Genomic DNA, 24,074 nt, shown 5'->3' with positions numbered 1-24,074 from the left:
GAAGAAAATCTGGGCATTCAGGACATAGACACAGGCAAAGATTTGTCCACTCAGGACACAGGCATGTGCAAAGATTTCATGATGAAAATGCCAAAAGCAATTGCAACAAAAGCATTTCAAAATAGACAAGTGGGCTCTGTTAAACTAAAGAGCTTCTGCACAGCAAAAGAAACTATCATCAGAGTGAACAGACAACATAGAGAACGGGAGACTATTTTTGCAACCTATCCATCTGACAAAGGTTCAATATTCAGAGTCTACAAGGAACTTAAGAAATTTACAAGAAAAAAAAAAACCCCATTAAAAAGTGGGCAAAGGACATGAACAGACACTTCTCAAAAGAAGCCATACCTGAGCCAACAAACATGAAAAAAAGTTCAATATCACTGATCATTAGAGAAATGCAAATCAAAACCACAGTGAGATACCATCTCACACTAGTCAGAATGGCCACTATTAAAAAGTCAAAAAAAAAAAAAATAGATGCTGGTGAGGTTGTGGAGAAAAAGGAATCATTTTACACTGTTGATGGAAGTGCAAATTAGTTCATAGTTCATCCATTGTGGAGGACAGCGTGGCGATTCCTCAAAGAACTAGAGGCAGAAATATCATTTGACCCAGCAATCCCGTAACTAGGTGTATACCCAAAGGACTATAAATAATTCTACTATAAGGATACTTGCACACATATGTTCACTGCAGCACTATTCGCAATAGCAACGACATGGAACGAGATCATGTCCTTTGCAGAGACATGGAGCTGGAAGCCATTATCCTCAGCAAACTAATGCAGGAAGAGAAAACCAAATACTACATGCTCTCATAAGTGGGAACTGAATGATAAGAACACATGGACACATGGAGGGAGGGCAACGCACACTAGGGCTTGTCAGGGGTTGGGGAAAGGAGAGCATCAGGAAGGATACCTAATGGATGCTGGACTTAATACCTGGGTGATGGGAATGATCTGTGCAGTGAACCACCATGGCACACGTTTACCTATGTAATAAATCTGCACACCCTCCACATGTACCCCTGAACTTAAAAGTTGAAAAAAAAGAATTATTTGTGATTTTGTTTCCTATTCTCTGCTAGGTGTAAGCTTCAAGGAGGCAAGGACAGGGTCACTCTGGCTCACCCCTAGATTCCCAGCCATTAGGCATATGCCTGGCACACAGTAGAGCCTCAATAAATATTTGTTGAATGACAGAATGAGTAAATAAATGAAACTGGACCATGCTTTCTGTGAACTCACAATGAAGCGCTATTTAATGTTTATGTAGGGTCTATTCTATTTTCACACTTAGCCTTTATTTGAAAATTAGGCTGTATATGCTAAAAATAGAATAACTTAGTAATTGAACATAGAAAAGGTGGTGATTGGTTAGTGGTGAGGTGGGAAGTCGAGTGAATTTCCATTTAGCGCTACAGAACATCCAGCTGCCAGGTAATAGATGGTCCTAAAGCTCTTTCATAGCTTGGTTTCACAAAAATGAGACTAAAATCCCTTTCCAAGTATTCCACCATGAAGTCTCAGAGAAACCTTTAGAGCTAGTAGTTCTAGATGGGCTTAATGGTTAGTCTTTATTTTAAAATAATCAACCAATTTTTTTTAAATTCTCCTTTTATTGCAGGTTTTATACTGCTCACAGTTTCCCTCAAAGAATAATCCAGTAAGTGGTGAAACAGTTCTAGGTGCAAAGGGAGAGTAGATATAGAGAAAGGAAAGATGTTGGATGATGCAGATTGGATTATAGCCTTTTAATGTGAACTCTGATCTGCATGTCAACCATGTTTCTTTAAGATTCAGACTGCAGTTTTGTGATAGTCCCTGCCTTGTTCTATCTTCCATAAAAGCTTAGGCATTTATGGTTACTAGAGATTTGCTGTCTGTCTCTTGTTAGTTGTAAGTTCAAGTTTTGTGTTCATACATTTCAAATTTTGTATGCCATTGTATCCTTGTACTTGTCACACAAGCTCAATAAGCTAAAGTTTTCATGATTCTTGTTATAGGGTTCAGAAGATGGCATTTTATTTCAGGTTTTTACTGGCCTCCAGAATTCTCTTCATCTTCTAATTTAAAAATCTTTATTTATTATTATTGGCATTGACATGGCAATTATCTTTTTCTATCTCAAAGGAGTTTTGAGGTATATGTCAAATATATCTGAAGTTAGGTAAATGTTTACTATTTTGAGAGTTCGTTTGCTCAGTTGCTTATATAGATTTTCTAAATGTTGATGACAAAGAATGGATGGACAAAACATCTGAAAACTAATATTTGTAAATCTAATGCATTTTTAATGACTAGAGCATTAGGACATTTAGAAATCATTGCATTGCAGATGAGCATTTAAGTTTTTAGTTAGATGACTGATTTTCCTTTTTCAGATTAGGACATTAGGATCTAATTAGAAAAATGCCATGGCTAGGATGCACAGAAACCTCTTCTATTTGCTTTTATAAAGTGTGAGAATTGTACATAAGGAAGTTTTTTGAGGGATGATTGGTTGAATTTTCCTGACTACATACATTCACATATATGCATACAAAATTTTTCCACCACATTCTAAAAACAGAAACTTTACTCATAAAAATCAAACACATATAGAAAATATTGTGAAGAATAAAATTAAAAACTATGCTTAAGTTAACCACCTAAAGTTAGTTTCACTTGGTATATTTCCTTTCAGTTTTTTTGCCATTCACACTTTTTTTTTTTTTTTTTTTAAGGCAGAGTCTTTCTCCGTCTCCCAGGCTGGAGTGCAGTGGTGCAATCATCACTCACTGCAGCCTTCACTGCCCAGGCTCAAGTGATTCTCTCACCTCAGCTTCCTGGGTGGCTGGGACTATGCCCAGCTAATTTTTTTTTATTTGTTTTTTTTTTAGAGAAATGCGGTATGGCTATGTTACCCAGGCTGGTCTTGAACTTGGGCCTGAAATCCTCCCACCTCAGCCTCCCAAAGTGCTGGGATTACAGGCTTGAGCCACCACACTCACCCCCTTCATACATTTTATAATTTCATTTTCTATGGTTGAGATAGATTTTTGTATGTTTTTTTTTTTCATTTAACTTCTTATCTCAAGCCTTTCCCATATCATGAAGACATCTTCATAAATTCAATTTATTGTGGCTCTTTACAGTCTCATCCCATGAAACAATGTAATGTGCTTAACACTCCTCAAGTGCTGGAAATTTAAGTTGTTTATTTTTCAGAACTTATAAACACTTATTTGCATAGATTCTTGAGTTTCTAATTTTTTTAATTTTAGAGTAGATTCATAAAATGAAATTACTGAGTAAAATGGTATGAACATTTTTAAGGCTTTGGTACGCATAGTAAAGTCTTTCTAGGATATTAACACTAATTTATATTCCCACTTGCTACAAATGACAAGGCTTAATATATTTACTATAAAAGAGGTCATATAAGTAAATAGGAAAAATGTACTAATAGTAAAATGGCTTACAAACATGAACAGAAAATTTACTAAAAAGAAAATTACAGAGAGACATCTGCACTCCCATGTTTATTGCAGCACCATTCATAATAGATTAGATACAGAATCAACATAGGTGTCCAACAACAGATGAATGAATAAAGAAAATGTGATATACATACACCATGGAATATTATTCAGCCATAAAAAAAGAATGAAATCCTGTCATTTGCAGCAACACAGATAGAACTGGACTTTATGTTAAGTGAAATAAGCCAGGAACAGAAAGTTAAATACCATGTTCTCACTCATGTGGAAGCTTTAAAAAATTGATCTCTTAGAAGTAAAAAGAAGTACAGAGGATACTAGATGCTGGGAATTGTAGGGGGAAGGGAGGGCTAGGGAAAGATTTGTTAAAGAATACAAATGTATGGCTAGATAAGAGGAATACCACTGTAAGAGGACTATAGTTAACAATAATATGTTATATACTTTCAAATAGATAGGAAGATATTGAGTGTACCCACCAAAAAGGAATGATAAATGTCTGAGATGATGAACATGCTAATTACCCTGATCTGTTCACCATATATTACATGTATCTAAACATCACTATGAATATGTACAATTCCTATTTGCCAATTAAAAAACAATTTTTAAAAAAATTGAAATATCCATATAAATATATATGAATGAAATTAAAATACCATTGTAAGTATAATAAGCTATTATTCTGAAAATATTAAAAGGTAAGATGTTAACAGAGGAAGCTGGGTAAAGGGTGATAGGAAGCTCTCTAAACTTTTTTTTAACTTTTCTAAAAGTCTAAAATTATTTCAAAATAAAAAGTTAAAAAATTAATTTACCCATATAACGGCTGTGAGTGCTTAAATTATTCAGTATGTTTGTACTTACTGATCTCATGTAAATAAGCTGATGCACTCCCAGAAATCTTAAATGGTGCATACCTAATTAGTTCGCTCAAGTCACACCTCTAGTATTGAAAAGAAAGCGTGGAATATCTCCAATGCATGCTCTTATTTATTGTATAGTTTTCTGAACTTGCTCCGTAGAGTGTAAGCTTTATCTCATTTAATCCTGTCTACCCTAGGAAGTAGCAGTAAAATTATCATGCTCATTTTACAAATGAGAAAATCAGGGCTGAAAGGTTGAATAACTCATACAAAGTCATATGCTAAAATCTTTAATTTTATTTGGTTTCATTTATGTGATATGTCCATTTAGCAGAAATGGCTTACATTTTGAAAATGAATGTTTGTCTTTATTTCCAGCTGTCTGTGATGTTCCCTTTTCAACAGATGAGCCTACAGATGTTATACCACGAAGCTGTCAACTAATGACAGATGTTCCACATGTCACACAGCTGCTAAACATGACTAAACTTCAACAAACTGAAATAAAATTTGGAGGCCATCGTCCTCTAAGATCAGCAGAATCAGGTACATACCCAGGCACCTAAATTAAAAGTGTAATATGTCTGCATCTCCCCCGTAAAGTGTGACTTCCTCCAAAAAGGGCATTGCCCCTCATTCTTCTATATCCTTAGCACTTAATAGAGTATACTTGCCACATACCAGGCCAGGGGCTACAAACTCAGATTACTAACAAGGCCAGGAGGATAACATAAATGAATAAAGTGGGCTGATTGCCTGAGTATTTGACACATAGAAATATTTTCAACTTCAGCAGTGAGAGAAATGGTTATGGTATTAAGGGAAACAGTAACTTTAACAACTGTGCAAATAATACATTAAATTGCAATTAACACTCAGCCCCTGTGAGGGAGTTAGTTGTAGGGAGTGGTGGGGACTGAAGCCAACTGGAAGCTCACTCAGTCTAGAAGGGAGAGCCACAATTCAGTTCTAGCTAGTGTTGCCTTTCAGAAAGGCAGGCCCATTCTCACCAGATCTCCCATTTTTCTCAAGAGGAACTGGATATGTGAATGTTTATGATAAATCTCCCAATTTTAAAACATTGTCTAAAATATTTTGAAAACACTCCATGGGCCAAACAAAACATGTCAGGACTGCCAGTGTTCTACCTCTATGATAGACACCAGAGCTGTTGACCAAATGAATGAGTAGTACTTACAAATGAAGAAATTTAATATTGTCTAGGTGAATGGTTCTCAACTACCTATGTATTAGAATCACCTCCTTACAGGTTATAGACATTTTTAATGTCAAAAAAAATTTTTCTGATGTCTGTGTCCCAGGGATTCTGATTTAATTGGCCTAGGATGGACCACTGGATCACTTATCCCACAAAAGCTGTGTGGTTCAGGTGACACTCACAAACACTGAAATATTTCAATGAAAGGTAAAATGATGGTGGCAATCACAGGACATGTATGGAGGAAGAAGTAGATCTTGAAAGTATCCAACCTATACTTATATAAATAAGTACTTATAATAAATAAATAGATGTGAGGTTGTTGGAAGTGTAAGATGGAGCAGAGGACTGAGCAAAGACAAAGAGACAGCACAATGGGTAGATAAGTTTACTGAGGGATTAATAAGAGGAAGGGCCTTAGTAAAAGCGGAGTGACTGTGTTGGAAGAATATGAGAGAAATGGGCTTCAATTTCCTAAGGTAGAGGAATGATAACTTCTGTTTTAGGAAGTTGAATTTAACAGCAGGATTCAAAGTGAAATTTTGAAATCAAGTGAGACCAGAAATTAAGGAGCACAACTAAGAAGTCTTTGCGGCAATCTAGGCTTAAAATGGCAGAGGCCCAGACTCACAGTAGCTTTGAAAGTGGGAAGCAATGGCCCTGAGAGCAACTGCCGGGAAAACTGGCAAGACTCTGATTCTCAGGTAATAGATGGGGATGAGAGAGTGGTCAAAGTTTGAAGGAGGTCAAGGAGAAACAAGAGAAAGGAGATAATCATGATATGAAAATTTCAAAAGTGAACTCATTTTATTCTCTGTACTTATTCCATGTTCATTTATTCTTGGGATATTTTCTATATGTCAATCTTCATCAGTATAACTTGTCCTAAATTGTATATTCCCAGAGAATTGGGACCTATTTGATAACCTTTTTGGTATAAATCCTGACAGACTACTATGTATAAATAAGCAGTACGTTATTTAGCCCTTTATTATGACATTTCCAAACTTACAGAAAATTCGAGAGAATGTATGATGAACAATACCTGTGTACTCATCACCTGCTTACACAGTTACCAGCTTTAGGTAGGACTTTTTGATAGCAATGCAGGCACACACAATGGGAATTTGTATGCTTACTATATATACTATATTTAGACAGAGAGAGACTGTATACAATCCATGGTCATTAAAGAGCCTTGAGAAAATATATACATAAAAGGATTAAAAAGATCTGACTACCCAGACAGCTACTGTAAACACTTTGGGTCACAATTCAATCTGAATGGAAGATGTGCTACAGAATAAAATAAGTAGGAGTGTGTTCTATAACAAATGCTATATTTGTATGTAATATGCTGTGATAACTTTCAATAACAAATGCTAAACTATAAAGCATATCAGATAATTGTTTGCCATTGTAAATGCTATTTTTCTAGCTTAATGTTTTAAGAATTATGTCTTTAAATGAAAGTGCGAGTCTATATCCAGATATTTTAAGTGTCTTTTTCGATTTAAAGTTGAAAGACACTTATAATGTGTGAAATTAAATGAGAATTTGAATAAATATTAATTGCATCACTAATTCAATGTTATAATTAAACACAAACTTTTTCATAGGCCATACTTGAACCCAACTGATGAAAGAGGATATTAATATATATTTTACAATTTCCATAAATGGGCTCTCAGTGCATAATAGTAAACTTGAGTCATATATACAGAAATGAATAATTGTCATCTCATAGCACATTTCTTCTACTCTGTGAATCCCAATTATATTTATATTCATTTGTAACCATAGGGTTTATGATTGTACTTCTTAAGTAAATCTCATTGCACATGTACATCAGCTAAGATTACACAAACATAAATTGCACTTTGTGGTTCTCTTTCTGTAAATACTTTTCAATTGCTGATTTTGACATTTGTGAGCTTTGAAACTTACCATCAGTGAATATTGTAATAATTCTTGTTCTTGTGTAAGCCATTTGAAAGGTGTAGCTAATGAATAATGCCCAAGGACAGGCTTTTTAATCATGGGAAAGTCAAGAGATATTTCTTCATTTGAACTACTTGTTTTTGTGTCTTTCTAAAAAGTGGACTCCCCACAATGAGATTTGAATTGCATGAGAAAATGTGTTCTCTTTAATTAACTGTGGACTACTCATGTAAATTGTGATATTTTATTATAAATGCACATATTGAGAGATCCCAATGAAACCTCTAGAGAAAGAAGTATCTGTTTTCTGTAGGTGCTTTCTAGTGTTTTCACACAAGCTGAAAAGGAAACCTTAAAACTTCTGACTGTTTTGGAGTGCATTTTGTTGAATAGAATATAACTTGATCAAGAGCTTTTAATGAAACTAATAAAATAATTATGTTTCCAAAAACCACGCATTCACACTCTTCACTTTGTCAATTCCCAGTACACATTAACTAATACTGTTGCAGAAGACTGTGGAATCTGATGATCTTATTTTCGTTAATGGGACCCCAGTTTAATTGAACCAGAGAACCAGATCTGGTTATTGAAGTTGAGCATTCAGCTGCTAGTGACAAGATGCAGTGGTCCACTAAGCACAAATCAAAACTAGTAATTTACTTTAAAATTACAAGGCAGTCTTCCCAAGTGCCCTCCTGTCCACAGCAGCCATCTTATTGGATTCTTACTCCTTTTTAAATGAGAAGACACTGACATCCCTAGCTCCTAGCACAATTGTAAATGAGTAAATTAATGCATCAAGCAAAAAAAAAAACATGAAATAATCATCTAACTATTTTTGGCAACGGTGAAGTCCTTACTAAAAATTTTTCTGTTGGTTCCACACTATGAAAGCAAGATTCAAATTTTTAAAAGTCTACTGTGACGTAAGAGAACCTAAAAGGAGGAGTTAGATTCTGACTTCAGAATAAATCAAGATACTCTTTAATTTCTTCTTTTCTAAACTCAGACTTTTGCTTAGCCTTGTCTTAGGATTGCTGGTTAAAGATATCTCACAATTTTTAGTTTCAATGTGTGATAATTCAAAATAAACTCAGTCATCTCTTATGTTTGAATCATATATCCTCTTTCCTTATCTTCAATAAAAGTGAAACATAACTAGTCACATTCTTTTGTCAAAAAAATTTTAAGTGTGAAATAATATCCATTGAATACGGATCTTATCGATCAATATCTATGGAATCTGTTACAACAAAGATGACACAAATCATTTATAGAGTGGATTTTAATTTTTCTGTAAAATTTCTGCCAAATACTGAAAAAATTTTAATAATATAAAACATAATCTTAAATATTAAATTCATTTAATCAGTTTGACAATTGTGTTACTTTTGCAGGATTGACTCAAACCTATTTTTACGTTTCTCCTTTAGATATTTATGACTACATTGCTTGTAATAACAAAAATCCAGAGACAAACTACTTGTGTACCGTAGGGAATTGACTCAATAACCGCACAATAAGATACCATGCAGCTGTACAAAGAATGACCTGCTCTGCCTGTGATGGCCTGGAAAGGTCTCAAAGCTGCGTCAGTCAGTGAAAAATAGAAACCAAGAATGTTGTTTCAGTATGATCTCACTGATAGAAATAAAAAAGATAGTTACCTACATATGATATATGCATAAAAGCTTTAAGGAAACTTGATAATTACCTTTGAGACAGGGACTAGTGGAGGCAGGGGCAGTGAGAAAAGACTTTTACTTCTAGTATCATACCCTTCTCTATTACAGAATTTTAATTTTCCAACTGTATTCATGATTGTTGTCAATGAGTAATTATGGGACATTTCTAGTTTCTTCTTTATACTTCTCTGTATTTTGAAAAATTCTAAGACTTGCTATAAAATTAAAATATATTTCTCTGTTTAATATCAATATTTTTAATTAAAATATGTAATAAGAAGGAAATTCAGAATTATTAACAAAGTAAAGTCTATGTATAGTTAAATATTAAACAACTTTTTAGTTTATGGCTTAATAGGGAAATATATAATATATGGTTATCTACACTATGTCAGAATGAATTTTGAGATATTTTAATTGAACTGTGAATTTTCAGATACTTTTTCACTACTGGTGAACTCGAGGCTATAATAATCCATACCCTCCACCAACCCCCACGACACCCTTTCTGTGACATCACCCAGTTTTTACTTTCAGCACAGCATTTATCGTTATCTGATATTTTCTTATTTACTTGATTGCTTCCTTCTTGCTGTCTCCCCCACTAAAATGTAAGCCTGAGAACTGCAGGGTCCTATTTATTGTTGTATTCCTAGCACCTAGCTCAATGCTTAGCACTACCAGGAGCTCAGTAAATATTTGTTGATTAAGTGATTAAATGAATGAATGAAATAATAGCCAAATAATTTGAGCAGATTAGGGTATTTAGCAATAAATCATCATCATTATCATCAGAGCTACCATTTAGTAGTTGTTATTATGTTCTAAGCACTCAACCCTTTACATAGTTTATACATTTAATCCTCTCTCACACCCTCTTATGTAGATACCATCATAATCACCCTTTTTATGGTTGGCACATAATAATTGTACATATTTATGGTGTACAACATGATATTTCAATGCATGTACACACTGTGTAATGATCAAATCAGAGAAGTTAACGTATCTATCATCTTAAGCATTTATTGTTTCTTGGTGATGAGAACATTCGAAACCTTTCTTCTAGCTGTTTTGAAATATACAATAGATTATTGTTAACTCTACTCAATAATCACCATTTTGTAGGTGAGGGAACTGAGGCTTGCAAAGATCAAGTAGTGAGTAGTGGGCCTAGGATTTGACCAGGCAGGCTGGTTTCAGAGGTGCATTTTTAACTGCTGACTCCCTTTAAGCAATTTCTCATGACCATGATAGCTTTAAGCTTCATCTTCCTGGGAAGCTTTCTTCTCTTCTTCTCTTGCCCTATTTCCAAGCCCAAATGCTGGAAATTATCTACCACAGCTTGTAAATAAGCTGTGCTAGTTATTCAAAATGGAAAGTTTTCTTGAAATGATAAACTTGTTTCCCTAAAAAAAAAGCTTCTTTGCTCATTAAGAGTAAAGAAAAAAAGGAGGCTAATTCTGACTTTTTAATAAATTAAGAGTTTATGAGGAAAAGCAATATCCTGTGCTTTATTACTTTTTATCTTGTCTAAATATCCTAACTTTACACACAAATGATATTTATACACTGTCTAAGGTCCTACTCCAGTTCAGAGGAGAAGGAGATCTAATTTTAGTTTTTAATATTATTTTATTACCTTTCAAAAAGTGTCTTAAACTTTTTATTAATGAGGTAAGGCTAAGTTCTGGTTTTAATTATTTGCAAAAGTTGAAGACATTTTAATTGCCTGGGGCCCTTCCTGCTGTAGTCATTTGCCTATTTGCTTTCCTTTTCATTGTGATTCCTGGGTTTACAGAATGACAGTCCTCAACAGGTCTAAGAAAGTTTTCAATTAAAATACTTTGCATTGGGCATGCACTCTCAAGTTAGCCACAGTTCCCCTACATTCTGCATGTGCCTGTTTGCCATGTGTGTGTTACCTGCCTGGCGCTGAAGCCACTTCAGTTTGCCCTGCTCCCCTTTCCCTGCCCTTCCCGGTCCCCACAGCCCTATTTTTTCCTTCTGAAAATGGATATTATGGTATTATGTTCTGTGTTGGATTCCTCATAAACCCTTTTAGTCCTTATCACATGCACTTAATTATCATATTTGTGCAGTTTTGATACTTATCTATACAATCATTAATAAACCCAGTTTTTCAGATAGCAAAACATTTTTAGTTAGATAGCTTTACAAAATTGCATAGAAAATAAGTGGAAGAATTGGAAAATATGGAAAGAATCTGCTTCAGCGTCCTCCTGATCCACAGACGGCATCATCATATGTAATTACACACACACACACACACACATACACACAGAGGCATTGGGGTGCTTGGCTTCTGAGCCCCTGCTCGGAGCATGGACGGATCTCTAAACATTGCAAGCCTCAGTTTCTTCTTCTGTAGACATGGAATCATAATACTGCACAGGTGACTGGAAATTGCAGAGAGATTGAGCATGTATCCTGATATCCATCATCCTTTAAGTCTCAAGTTGAACGATATTTCTCTGACCCTAAAGACTAGATACGAAGCTCCTGTTAAACACATTTAGAACCTTTCGGACTGTTCCTTCATAACTCTTATCACAGCTATAATCATATAGTTGTTTATAAATTACTTACTTTAACATCCATCTGCCCCGTTAGACTGTGAGCTCTTTGAAGGAGGTGACTGTGTCCACCTTACTCCCTGCCTTACACAGTACTAGGGCAATACATGCCCGACTAACTGCCTGGTCACTGCTCAAAGTGAGGCTAAAGCAAGAAATAAATGACTGTGAACAGACTTGGTAAACTGTTAAATACTGTTCATGATGGAAGGTGTTAATAGCATATTTACTAGGTATTAATAACCTATTACTCCCTACTGGGCACAGCATTTAACATGTTACATGCATTGATTCATGTGCTATAACAAAAATACCATGACTTCAGTACTATGATTATCCCAATCTTATGGATGAAGAGTGAGGCTTAGAAAGGTAAGTACCTTGTCTAAAATAATACTGCTGTACAAGATCAGCCTTTTTTGTGTTTGTTATGTTCTTAATAACAATACACATATACTACAATGAAAAGTAGTCCAATTCAAAGTCTGGACTTTTGGTACCAGGTTTAATTCTGATTTGATTGTTAGGTAATAGATATAAGTCTTGAGCATGACCCCTCAGTGATTAGAGATGAAAATTCAGCAGGTTTTTCTGGTTAAGCTTTGAAAACCGTGCAAATTTAAATGACTATAATAATTAGAACATTGTATCTTGAGACAAAAATGAATGTTTATTTTTCTAAAAGACAATTAGAAAGTAGACCCTCGGGTTTTACAATCTAACTACAAAGGCATGTACCCCTCAGTAAAATCGGAAAATAATTAGTGGTAACATCACTGACCTACACCAAGTTCATTTTCCGCAAACTCAAGGAAATGAAACGCCTAGAGCATGACTTTAATCTAATCTTGATTTTTAACCTTATATTATGCATATTGATATCAGCTCTTAAAAGAGTTCCTTTTAGAATTCAAAAGCACGCGTTTCTGCTTGTAGTTTTCTTTTATTAAGATTTTTCTCATTATGGAAACTTTGTCTCTTCTACTTTTTATTTTAGAAACCAAAGTTCTGAATTACTTTTCTTAGTAGGTGTTAATTAGGACCCGATTATGGTAGATGCATAGCACCATACATGTTTATAGAGATAATTGTGACAATTAATATGATTATACACAGATTTATTAAAGTGAAGCAGGATTTAAGAATTGGTGTGTTCATTATAATAACAAGTTTAACGACGTCTATTAAAGAGATGCTAAATAGTGGAATATTGGTATACTTTGTTTTGTGAAAAATAAAGTGTACCAAATGTGCAAAATTTTAAAAAATAAACGTTAATTTAAATATACTGTGGTAGATTCCTCTTTAAAGAAATTCTTTGGTAGATAGGATTATGAAATATAGAATGTCTGTTTTCTCTGATTTGGGAATGATAGCATATCAGGTGTGGGTGTATCTTTAATAGACACTGGGTGTCCACTACTAAGCAAGAGATTCCTCTAAGAAATTTGAAGTATTTAGTTTTAATTTTGTTAATAACTATGAACTGGTTAATATGTTCATTTTGTCAAATTTTAGTTGGAACTGTGTCAGTATGATTTCTAAAATACTCCCTTCCCACAAAAGTTACTTTTAATTATTAATTTTCCATAATTTGGTGAGATTTATCCATTATCTACAATAGGCTAAGCTGGGTTCAGCTGATGAAGGTACATACTGTGCCAAATTAATGGTCTTTCTACAAAAGAACTTACACTGATTGAGGGGAAACTTGCTTATAGCTAAAGAATATGAAAAAACATCAGGAAATTGTTCTCGTAAAATATTTGAACAGAAAAATGGCCCTGAGCTGAACATTGAACTCCCAGGATTGGAAGAGGGAAGAAAGGCCACGTGCTGGTACAGAACTCCCTCCCAGGCCCACACCATGTCCCATAGAGCCCTTCATTACTCTCCACAGCCATTTTTCTCTAAGAAAATCAATGTTTGAGAACCAAATGAATAGTCTAGAATTTGTTCTACTCAGTCACAAAAGGCACAAATATTGACTGTAATAGATTTTTCCAATTGGTCTGGAATGTGAATGTCATTTCTTCCTATTGTCAATCGTGAGAGACTGTTTTGTTGACTCCAGTTGAATATAAATGGTTGGTTAAAAAATTACATATGCACACATAGCCAAGTCTATTTGGTCACTAGGAAATTTCATGTGTAATCCAAATAGCATCTGATTGCAGTGCCATAACACTGCTACTGTTGAGAGCGTCATCATTTATGAGAACATCAATGTTTTGTTCATTGTTATCCCTTCTCTCTCATCCCTCACATCCTGGAGTTGCCCAGACCTGCCCAGACTTCCTTTTTGATGCACACATAAAACCCCCAGGTAGATTTCTCTTAAAATGAACTTCAAACCATAGTTAGACATATTTGAGTCATTTAATCCAACTTCCCTTCTGACTCATTTCATTTAATGAATCATTCATTTTGCTCAGCAAGGAACTATTATATGCCTATTCTGTGTCAAGCTCTGGGCTAGGTGCTGGCAGTTCAGGGTGACAAAAGCAGGCCACTGAGTTTATATCTACTGAAGCACACATTAATTAGAGAATCCCATGGACATGTGTAAAAGTTCAATTCTGACAAGTTCTATGAGGGAAAATTTATGAAAGAGCCTATATTGGAGGAACTTACCCTAATCAGAAAGGTCTGCAAAGACTTGTCTGAGGAAATGATATGTGAGCTGAGGTATAAAGGCCAAGAGGGAAAGGAAAAGCCTTCTCGCTATGAACAGCATACACAAACACTCTGGTAGGCAGGAAGAACTGAGAAGGCCCGTCTACCAAGAGAGCAAAAAATGAGAGGTGTAAGATAGACATGTCAGAACATGCAGGGTTTTGCGGGCAATGTTAAGAGCCTTCGTCTTACTCCTGAGAGCAGCAGGGAAGCCATTGAAGAACTTTAAGTGAAGGAAAGGAAATGACTCAATTAGATTTATGTTTGTATAAAACCTCTCTGGCTGCATTTTGGAAGAGGGATGGCATGGGGCATGAGAGTGGACACAGTAAGTCACGTGAGTGGCTTTGTCATCATCCAGGAGGAGAAGGATGGTTTGCTTGGATGTCAGTGCTGGTGGAGGAGATGGAAGGGAGTGGACATGGATTGGATATGGAGAGATCAGGGGAAGGTGTCAAGCATGACACCTAGGTTCTGACTTTTCAAACCAAATGGATTGTGGTACCATTCATTAGACCATGTTTCCAGTTTGAAGTGCCTTTCAGACACTGAAGAGGAGCTGGTAAAGAAGCTACTGGATATAAGGAGTGGAGCTCAGAAGAGAGGACGAGGCTAAGAGATATAAATTAGGGAGTCACCTGATATCTGTATCTGCCTTACAGCATCCAGAATAGCTAGCCAGACTTCCTTTAAGTCTCAAGATGAACGATATTTCTCTGACCCCAAAGACTAGATACAAAGCTCCTGTTAAACACACTTAGAACCTTTCGGACAGTTCCTTCATAACTCTTATCACAGCTATAATCATATAGTTGTTTATAAATTACTTGCTTTAACATCCATCTGCCCCGTTAGACTGCCTGCCTGACAGCATCCAGAATAGCTATCCAGACTTCTGCTTCAACACCTGCCTAAATGCATCCAGAATAGCTAGCCAGACTTCTACTTGCGCACCTGCCTGACAGCATCCAGCATAACTATCCAGACTTCTGCTTGAACACCTGCTTGAAAACATCCAGAACAGCTATCCAGACTTCTGCTTGAACATCTGCCTGACAGAATCCAGAATAGCTATCCAGACTTCTGCTTGAACACCTGCCTGACAGCATCTGGCACAGCTATCCAGACTTCTGCTTGAGCACCTACCTGACAGCATCCAGAGTAGCTATCCAGACTTCTTGAGCACCTGCCTGACAGCATCCCGTACAGCTATCCGAACTTCTGCTTGTACACCTGCCTGACAGCATCTAGCATAGCTATCCAGACTTCCGTTTGAGCACCCACTTTACGCCATTCAGCATAACTATCCAGACTTCTGCTTGAGCACCTGCCTTACAGCATCCAGAATAGCTATCCAGAATTCTGCTCGAATGCCTTCAAAATGACAGAAAATTTATCACCTCAACAACCAGACATGTTTAGAGAAAGATGACCCTTGTGTTGGACTAAAAGTTTCCTGGAGTAAATTCTTCTCATTAGTTCTGATTCTGCCCTTTAGACAAATGGAATTTCTCTCCTACCTAATAGGGCTTCCAGAATTTCAAGAAAAATAACATGGTTTATACTTCCTCACCACTTCAACATCTACCTCATGTCTCCTGTTCAGCAAAAATTGTTTCAGTTCACTTCAGTGATCTAGCCCCTGCCTATATCTTCAGATTTATCTATTACAAACACAAAAACAGACCCAAAACAGACCCATGCATACACACACTACTTCCACTCAGACCTAAATATCTAGATCTTGCTGAGTATAGTATATTTTCACAAACCCATGTGTCTTTTTTTAACACTGATGCATAGGAGTGATTTTTAATCCCCCCACATGTAAAATTATAGCTGTACAGCAGAGGCTAATGAGACCAACTAGCTAGCTAGAGGAATTTTTGCAGGGAGTAGGTCAGACAGGACGTGTCCAGTAGCTTATATATGTCCAGGACTGGTGGGCAAATGTGGACTTACTTGGGACCATCATTGTAATGTTCAAGTTGGTCCTGTCTTACAGGTGGGTCACAGCAGAAAGCTTTCTAGGTAATGGGCAGTGTTTTGAGTTAAAGGCCATCACCCTCACCTGCCCTGTTAGTCAGAGGAGGCTAATTGCAGTCACAAAGAACCGCTCAGTTGTAGTCCAATCAGGAGTTCCTTGGGAAGCCTTTTATGTGGTCATTCAGGGACCTGCATCTATTGGCTTCCCTGGAGCCCTTAAAGTCCTCTACAAGATCTTCTGCATCTTGTCAGGAGGCGAGGGAATAGAGCGCATGGGGGATTCTACTGGGAGTTTTGGGGGCCAGGAAATGGCTGAAACTTCTCACAGTTCATTAGCCAGAATTCAGTCCCATGGGGCCGGGTGCGGTGGCTCACGCCTGTAATCCCACCACTTTGGGAAGCCAAGGCAGGTGGATCACTTGAGGTCAAGAGTTCGAGACCAGCCTGGCCAACACGGTGAAACCCCATCCTACTAAAAATATGAAAATTAGCTGGGCATGGTGGCGTGTGCCTGTAGTCCCAGCTACTCAGGAGGCTGAGGCATGAGAATCGCTTGAACCCAGGAGGTGGCGGTTGCAGTGAGCCAAGAACATGCCACTGCACTCCAGCCTGTGTGACAGAGCAAGACTCTGTCTCAAAAAAAAAAAAAATTGGAATTCAGTCATGCGGCCCATATAACTGCAGGGAATGCTCAGAAACGTAATTTAGCTGTGTGTGCAGAAAGGAAAGCAGCAGGATTTGGTGAGCACACCTGCCCTATCCTGAAGGTGACACTGTTTTGCTCTCTTTCTCCCTAAAACCTTCAGGGATTCCTTGTTGCCTACCAAATTTAGAATAGGCTTTTCACGTTTTAAGGCTCTTTTCAGTATGACCCTAGCCTCTCCTTCCAGCTAAACCAGCCACTTCCTGACTCCCATGTACACCCTGCCCTTCCCTTCTTCCATGCCTTTACTCTGGTACTTTCTTCTGCCTAGGGCATCCTACATCTCTTATTCTTGAAATTGTATCTGTCATTCAGGGTCCATGAAGATGTCACGTATTCTTCATTCCCACTGGTCTGCCTTACGTTGGTGACCTGTTTACTGGTCTCGTCCCCCTCTCCAGTCTCCATTTTGTGTCACGGACAGCCTCTAGAAAATGCCTGAGAGAGTACTCAATTAAATATTTGTTAGGTTGAGTTGAATAATTTTATTTAAATTATTTCCTTAAAGAGAAAATAAGATGTATTTTTAAGTAGCTTTCCCCCTCTTTTTTTTTTTAAAGAAAAACTTTTTGGTAGTGGTTCTAAAATGATGGTGAGTATAAAAATTACTTGGGGGAACTTATTAAAAGTACTGTGATACCGCCAAGATTCTAATTCTATACATCTTGTATCTCTGATGTTGGGCCCTAGTATCTGTGCTTTTAATAAGTGCTGAGGGGGGAGGGGAGGGGGGGATTTGGATCCTATGGCACCTGGACTGGATTTTCAGAAAGATTGCAGTGTGATGTTTGTCATTACACCCATTAATGGACTGTTATTACCTTCTTTTAACAAAACAGATCAGTTCATTAACAGAGGAACAGGTAGTACACGGAACAGTAAAAATCAAGATGTTTGTCATATCGCCTTTGGATCCAAAGTTCTTGGGCCACCTCCACTCTCTGGCAGAAGGAGTAACATGAGGATATCCAGCGAGGTAGGAGCAAGGTTTGGAGAGCTTATCTAAGCGCAAGTGACCTGGTAAGGGAAGAGTGTCTTTCCTTTGTAGAGGGAGGGAGGGAGAGACAGACAGACAGACAGACACTACATGCCAAAAGCAGAAGGTTTGAATAAATTTGGAACAGAAATTCTGGATTTTAAAAGACTTCAAAGTGTTTCCTTTTTGTCATGTCAACATAATTAACATTTTCGAGTATTCTTTTCATTAAATATGTTCCCAAAATTTAAAGGCAAATATAAGTGAGCACATTTTGCCGTCTCTTTCAGAGGAGTTGGATCATAACCAGACACCTTACGATGAACAGATTCTCAAATGTTAGGTTTTTTATTTTTAATTTCCTCCAAATTTCTGACATACGCAGTGATTTTTAATTTGACTTCTACCTACTGAAGATGGAGTGTAGCAAATAGGCAAATTTTAATTTATGTGTCTAGGAGACTTGCATGTCTTCTATTTTATCTCATTATTTTCCTCCTTCCATTTCTAATTTCCTATAATAATTTCCCTTTCCCTCACATCTTAACCTCTTTTCCTCTAGTTTTTTTCTCACTCTTCATTGGTCCAAATATTATGTTTTCTATATAGCTTCTACAGAAAAGAAATGTAGTTGCTGTATTTTAAAATTAGCAGATTAATTCCTTATCTTTACAGACAGTGAGATCCATTGGGTCCAAAAATAACCGATCATGCCAGCCGTCCACTGTAGAGAAGCGTGTTAATGGTACAGAAATGTCAGCCTTGCTGATACCTGAGTCTGAGGAGCAAGGAAATAAAGAAAATATTCACCACATAAAGCAGACTGTACCTGTTCATGGTAAGAAAGAATCATGCATAAAGATTGATAGCTAGTGAAAATAGTGAGAAATGTTCTTGTTAAGATAAATCAGCAGTTATATTCAAGTCTAGATCTTAAGTCTAGAGAATTGTCATTTAACAATGAAAAGAGTGGTGGATTTTGAAATATATTTGAAATTCTTATATTAGGTTCTGAAATCTATCATTCTGTTTTCTCCATTATTTCAAATTGCTATAATATCCTGTGTTTTATGATAACTGATGCAGAAATAAAACAGCATTCCATTATCACTATATTTTGGAAATGCCATGTGCATTTTAAGTGTTCTTAGCTTGATATTATCTTTTAATTAATCTCTTCCATTTGTAAGGTACTCTTTCTTTTCTCTCACTAATAAAACAAAAATAAAATAAACCCTGTAAGTGAAAAAGGATTTTTGTCCCATTTTACAGAGATTTAAAGTCAAGCAAAGAGGTAAAGTGATTTGCAGTTTGTAACCTTTAAAAGAATTTAGACTAGAACCCAAGACTTAGAATTCCCTGTCACTTTTTCTACCCTTACTGATCTGACTTTAGTGAGAGTTGAAAAGGGAGGACATTTAAGTTCATTTTATATTATTTACAAATTAACGATCACTGTCACAGAAAATTTCCCTCGTGGAGTATGAAACTGAGATAAGAAAATGGATAAATAGATATCCAGTCCTAGCTGCCTGTCAGTGAGTCCTTGATCAAGTTTCTTAAACGCTGTGAACCTCAGTTTTCTCCTCTGTAAAATGGGAATGGCATTACTACTGGCACTAATACTAATAATAAATAACAGGTGCCTCAAAGGGTCATTGTGAGGATTCAGGGGAAAAACCAGTTAAGTGCATAATATTGCACCAAGAAATTAAGCGTTCAGGAAATATTAAATGCTGCTATGATGATTATTATTGCAAAATTAAATAATGCTTAAAAATTCTTCTTCAGCTTGACCTCAGTTCTCCAGAGCTCTTTTGGAAGCTGCTCTCTAAGCTCTTGTTGAAAGTATAGTTATCTACACTTCCTCTTTTAAAGGAAGAAGTAATTTTTCTGTGTTGGCTGTCAATTTCATTTTTTATTGTTTTTAAATACACCATGTTGTATGATTAACATTAGTCAAATTACTTTAGCCCTCTATAAGGTTGTATTACCTGAATAAAGTGTACCGGTAATTTTGAAAGCCTCATTAGATCCCCATATTGGAATAGGAATAAATGCCTATGTTCTATGAAGTTGTATTTTTGATGTATCTTCACATTATGTCAAAATTATACATGAATATTCTCATTATAGCAATAATTATATTTACTGAGTTACTTCAAGCCATATAGCACTTTCTGTTCTGGCTTTTGTTCTTTGATATGAAAATGTAGCAGCCAATCTACATATTATGCATCCACATCCCCCTCAAGAACCATCAGCAGATAAGAATAATAACAGAAGAAGATTACGGTTAAAAAGTACCAGCAGAGAAAGGACAGAGACACCCAGCGGTATGGCACTATTTCAATCCTATCTTATATCTGTGTATTATTCAGGGCAATGGAATCTCTCTCTGCAGGTTGTAAATTTCAAAGAATTATGAACCAATCCATTTAAAATATAAATGTCTGTTCTACAAGGATTATGGAAATCAAATTTTCTGCAAAAGAATTGCTCTAGAGCCCTAGTGGAGATTTGCTGGATTAAATAGACGGTACCACAGAAATAAAGGAATTCCTATTTTTACTCTCAAAGACTGAATAAACTTAAATTATTGTTTTTGAAAAAAAATGGCCCAAATGTGATACAAGTTCCCACTAGCAGACTTTACTAAAATGGAACTTTATTATAATTTTTATGTTTCATTTGTGTCTTTTTAAATTGGGCTCTTTTCAGATTGTTGTTTATATTTGCTGTCTCTCCCTTTGGATTCTTCACCATATGTTAAAAGTTAAACTCTTTGCAACTGGTAAAGCATTAGACAAATATGTGGCCATTATAGTTATTCCCTTAAATATTGGATTTGAGGCATGTATATATAGATTAGTATACACATATATCAGTCTATCCTGAATCCCACCCAGTGTATCATGTACACATCTGTTAGCATAATTTCTCAAAAATGTAAGATTCCAGGGTTGGCTGAAATTTAGCCTGCTAGGTTTCATGCTTTTTATAAAAGAGTAGATAGAAAAATTAATTTTGCAATAATGACTTTAGATCTATTTTCTTAACATGCTGATAAAGAAAGCTTAGCCAAAAAGAGTCCCATTTAGTAAGAATTATAATTTAAAGAAAACTCACTTCATTTCTTGTGGAACCCAAGGAAAATAATATAAGATCCTTTAAACATTTTATGGGTTTTGGCATTCTTTTTATCACATATTGTAAAACTTAAATCTAAAATATCGCTGTAAAAGTATCAAAGAATTTTAAGGTGAACCTCTATAAAAATGCAACTTAAAAGAGTCTACTGGGAAAAAAAAAAAAACTGCATGTAATTCATATTGTTACCTCTAATTTGCTTTTAAATGATCAAAAAGTAAAGTATACCAAAGTAAACCATTCTTCTGAAATTACTTTTTATAAATTTCAAAAAAAGTAATAGATGGAAAATATTTATCTCAATAAAGGCAACTCTTCAGGAAATAATAGGAATGAAGATAAAGCAGCAACTGTCCTCACCACTGTGTCCCAACAAGAAGCAGAGCTGTTTAACTCCAGCACTCTAGGACCCCAGTCTCCTGATCAATCAGGTTAGCATCTTTATTACACCATATCTGTTAATGATGAATAAAATGTAAATATGGCAAGTATTTCAAATCCCGTCATTTTGAAAAGTGGTGATGCAGCCAGTTTGCTAAAATGTGTAAGTTTGTGTAAATCTCCTTATTTAACCTCAATTTTATGTCAAACGTTAATGGATGAAAGAGTATTTTTTTATTTTCAAGTTTTAATGCACTGGTCATCCTGTTCAGAATGAAAGTTTAAAACTGATGTTTTCCCATGACACTCACCCTCCCCAAAGATGATCAATTGTTGCATTTCTCCAGTCCTCTTTATAATGGAGATGGTTTGAGCTGAGAGCCTTGAGCCCATCAACATATCTTGCCTAGCAGGTGTGTGCTACTTTTACAAAGGCAAATTGTTTTTGAGCAAGGGAAAAAAGAAAATAAATGAAAATTGTTTGTAGTTTGTCAGTCTTATTTATGCAATGTTGAAACCTTCATTAAAATGTTAGGTGCAATTAGTGTCTCTAGCATAAATCTGACTGTGTGGAAAAACTAATTAGATGTTTAGGTGATCATTCTTGCATTTATCTTGTTTGCTGCAATATTGTGATTACACAGTAATTTACATATTTTTCTAAGAAAACACACCAAATTATTCATTACAATTGATATGGAAATACTTGAGGTAAAACTGCAAATTCCATAAAAAGCATGTGGCAGTGAGATAGTTAGAGTTAGTTTGGTATAAAACACTCCTTTTACTTTGACTTTTTGACAGTTGATGACGTTTGGCAATAGGTCATACAAATTGTTTAATTGCATAATGAAGATTCTTGGTATCTTTTCCTCTGTTTTCTTCACATATCCATATACATAATGCAACCTATTGACTTTTGTAACCTTTTTCAGCATTTGTAAAGCACCTAATTTGCTTACAAAGCACCTGCCATGTACCCAGCACCATGCAAAAGGGTTTGCTGTCCAAAATAGGGAAGCCCAGTGAATTCGTTCAGTTCACTGGCCCAAAGCTACAGTGACTCAGGACCATATGCCCCTGCAGCCCTCTGTGAAGGTGGTCAGAAGAACTAAACTCAGCCTGCCATTGGCCATATGCCTACAGACTCATGTCCCTCAATATATAAAGCTTTGTCCCTAGTAGATTTTCTCTAAGAAGTATACATTGATCACCCTTTTTACAGGCAAGTTATGTTATGTAATGGTAGCTGTAAGTTAACAAACAGATAAAGGCAATTGTGTTTTATATGTACCATCAAAGTTATTTTTATTAAAGATTTTTGTGGGTTCTTTTGCTTTAGCTTTTGCATTGTAGGCTTTAGAGCTGCAAATCTTAGATCTCTCTTGGTTACTTTTATTGTGATCATAAATATAATACGATTCAAGAATCAGGGGTAAAATTACCATGTCTACATTGTGATTCTGCAAGATTTTACCAATGAAATAAGCTGAAAAAAAAAAAAAGCAAATTTCAAGAAAAATAGACAGCATTGAGAACATGCTCAACTTTTTCCTACTGTCAATCCAAAGAAGAAAGCATGCTTTCAATGATATCATTATAAAGATCTGTCCTTTTCAATTCATCAGGATCATAGAGCTATAAACTCTATCTCAGTGTGGTATAAAAGATTGTAGTCTTTAAACGTTTTTGATAAAATATATATTTCCCTGTAGTGTACAGTATTTTAAAGAAAACAATAATGTGCTAAAAGGTTTTTATATCAAAACATTGTCTCTTATAAACTTAAACATAAAGGCCTTTTTCACCCAGCAGAATCCACTGCTCGGATTAGCAAATATTTCTGTGAATTTACTATTACTTGAAAAGTCTACTTGGTTTAGTCTGTGAATTGTCCTGTTTGAATCAGTAGAATAGAGAGGAAATGACTGCCAACCTTGTCATGGTTTCCTCTCCTCCATGATTTGTAATCTGAATAAAGACCAGATTTTTTTTAAAGAAGCTGGTTAAGTCCTCTGTCCTCCTGCAGTTAAAAGGAGATATTAGTAACTCGATCCCTTAAATTTGGAAGACTTTGCCCCTCTGGAATGTCAAATTAATAAGGTTGTCTTATAAATAACTTGCTACAAGACAGGTGATAATTATTTCAGACTTACAAATTTCCTGGTCAGTGTTTCAACTCAAATGGAGAGGAAATGCAAATGAGTTGCCTGTAGCTATAGGCACTGATGTATGGGTTGAATGTTTAGCAGGTTACAAGATGGTCAATAAATTGCCTTCCTTGGCTTTTGCATTATTTGGTAAATCTGTTTCAACAACAAGAAATTTTAGCCTAACTACCTGCCTAAAATAACACTTTTGGCTGGGCGCGGTGGCTCATGCCTGTAATCCCAGCACTTTGG

The 24,074-nt window shown here is 35.8% G+C and overlaps 1 protein-coding gene and 1 long non-coding RNA gene across 7 annotated transcripts in view; one reads left to right on the top strand and one right to left on the bottom strand.

Moving 5' to 3' along the window:
* CFAP20DC (CFAP20 domain containing) overlaps positions 1-24,074 on the top strand; it is a 320,674-nt gene that overhangs the window by 177,064 nt on the left and 119,536 nt on the right. For 5 of the 6 annotated variants that reach the window (XR_004436919.1, XM_033210292.1, XM_033210295.1 and 2 more), the window contains 5 exons: positions 4,734-4,901; positions 18,005-18,141; positions 18,817-18,979; positions 20,358-20,477; positions 21,600-21,722. Coding sequence is in view for 5 of the 6 variants with exons in the window: in XM_033210292.1 (XP_033066183.1) it covers positions 4,734-4,901; positions 18,005-18,141; positions 18,817-18,979; positions 20,358-20,477; positions 21,600-21,722 (711 nt within the window). In the remaining variant the exon portion in view is untranslated. The remainder of the gene's footprint in view (positions 1-4,733; positions 4,902-18,004; positions 18,142-18,816; positions 18,980-20,357; positions 20,478-21,599; positions 21,723-24,074) is intronic. The other variant, XM_033210293.1, reaches the window with a different exon arrangement.
* The window catches only part of LOC117083070, a 220,275-nt gene that overhangs the window by 147,356 nt on the left and 48,845 nt on the right, over positions 1-24,074 (bottom strand). The window lies entirely within an intron of this gene.

This window comes from Trachypithecus francoisi, unplaced genomic scaffold, assembly GCF_009764315.1.
Source record: "Trachypithecus francoisi isolate TF-2019V2 unplaced genomic scaffold, Tfra_2.0 Lachesis_group0, whole genome shotgun sequence".
Lineage (NCBI taxonomy): Eukaryota > Metazoa > Chordata > Mammalia > Primates > Cercopithecidae > Trachypithecus > Trachypithecus francoisi.
Note: the sequence above shows the minus strand (reverse complement) of the source record. Positions and strands in the feature narration are given on the sequence as shown.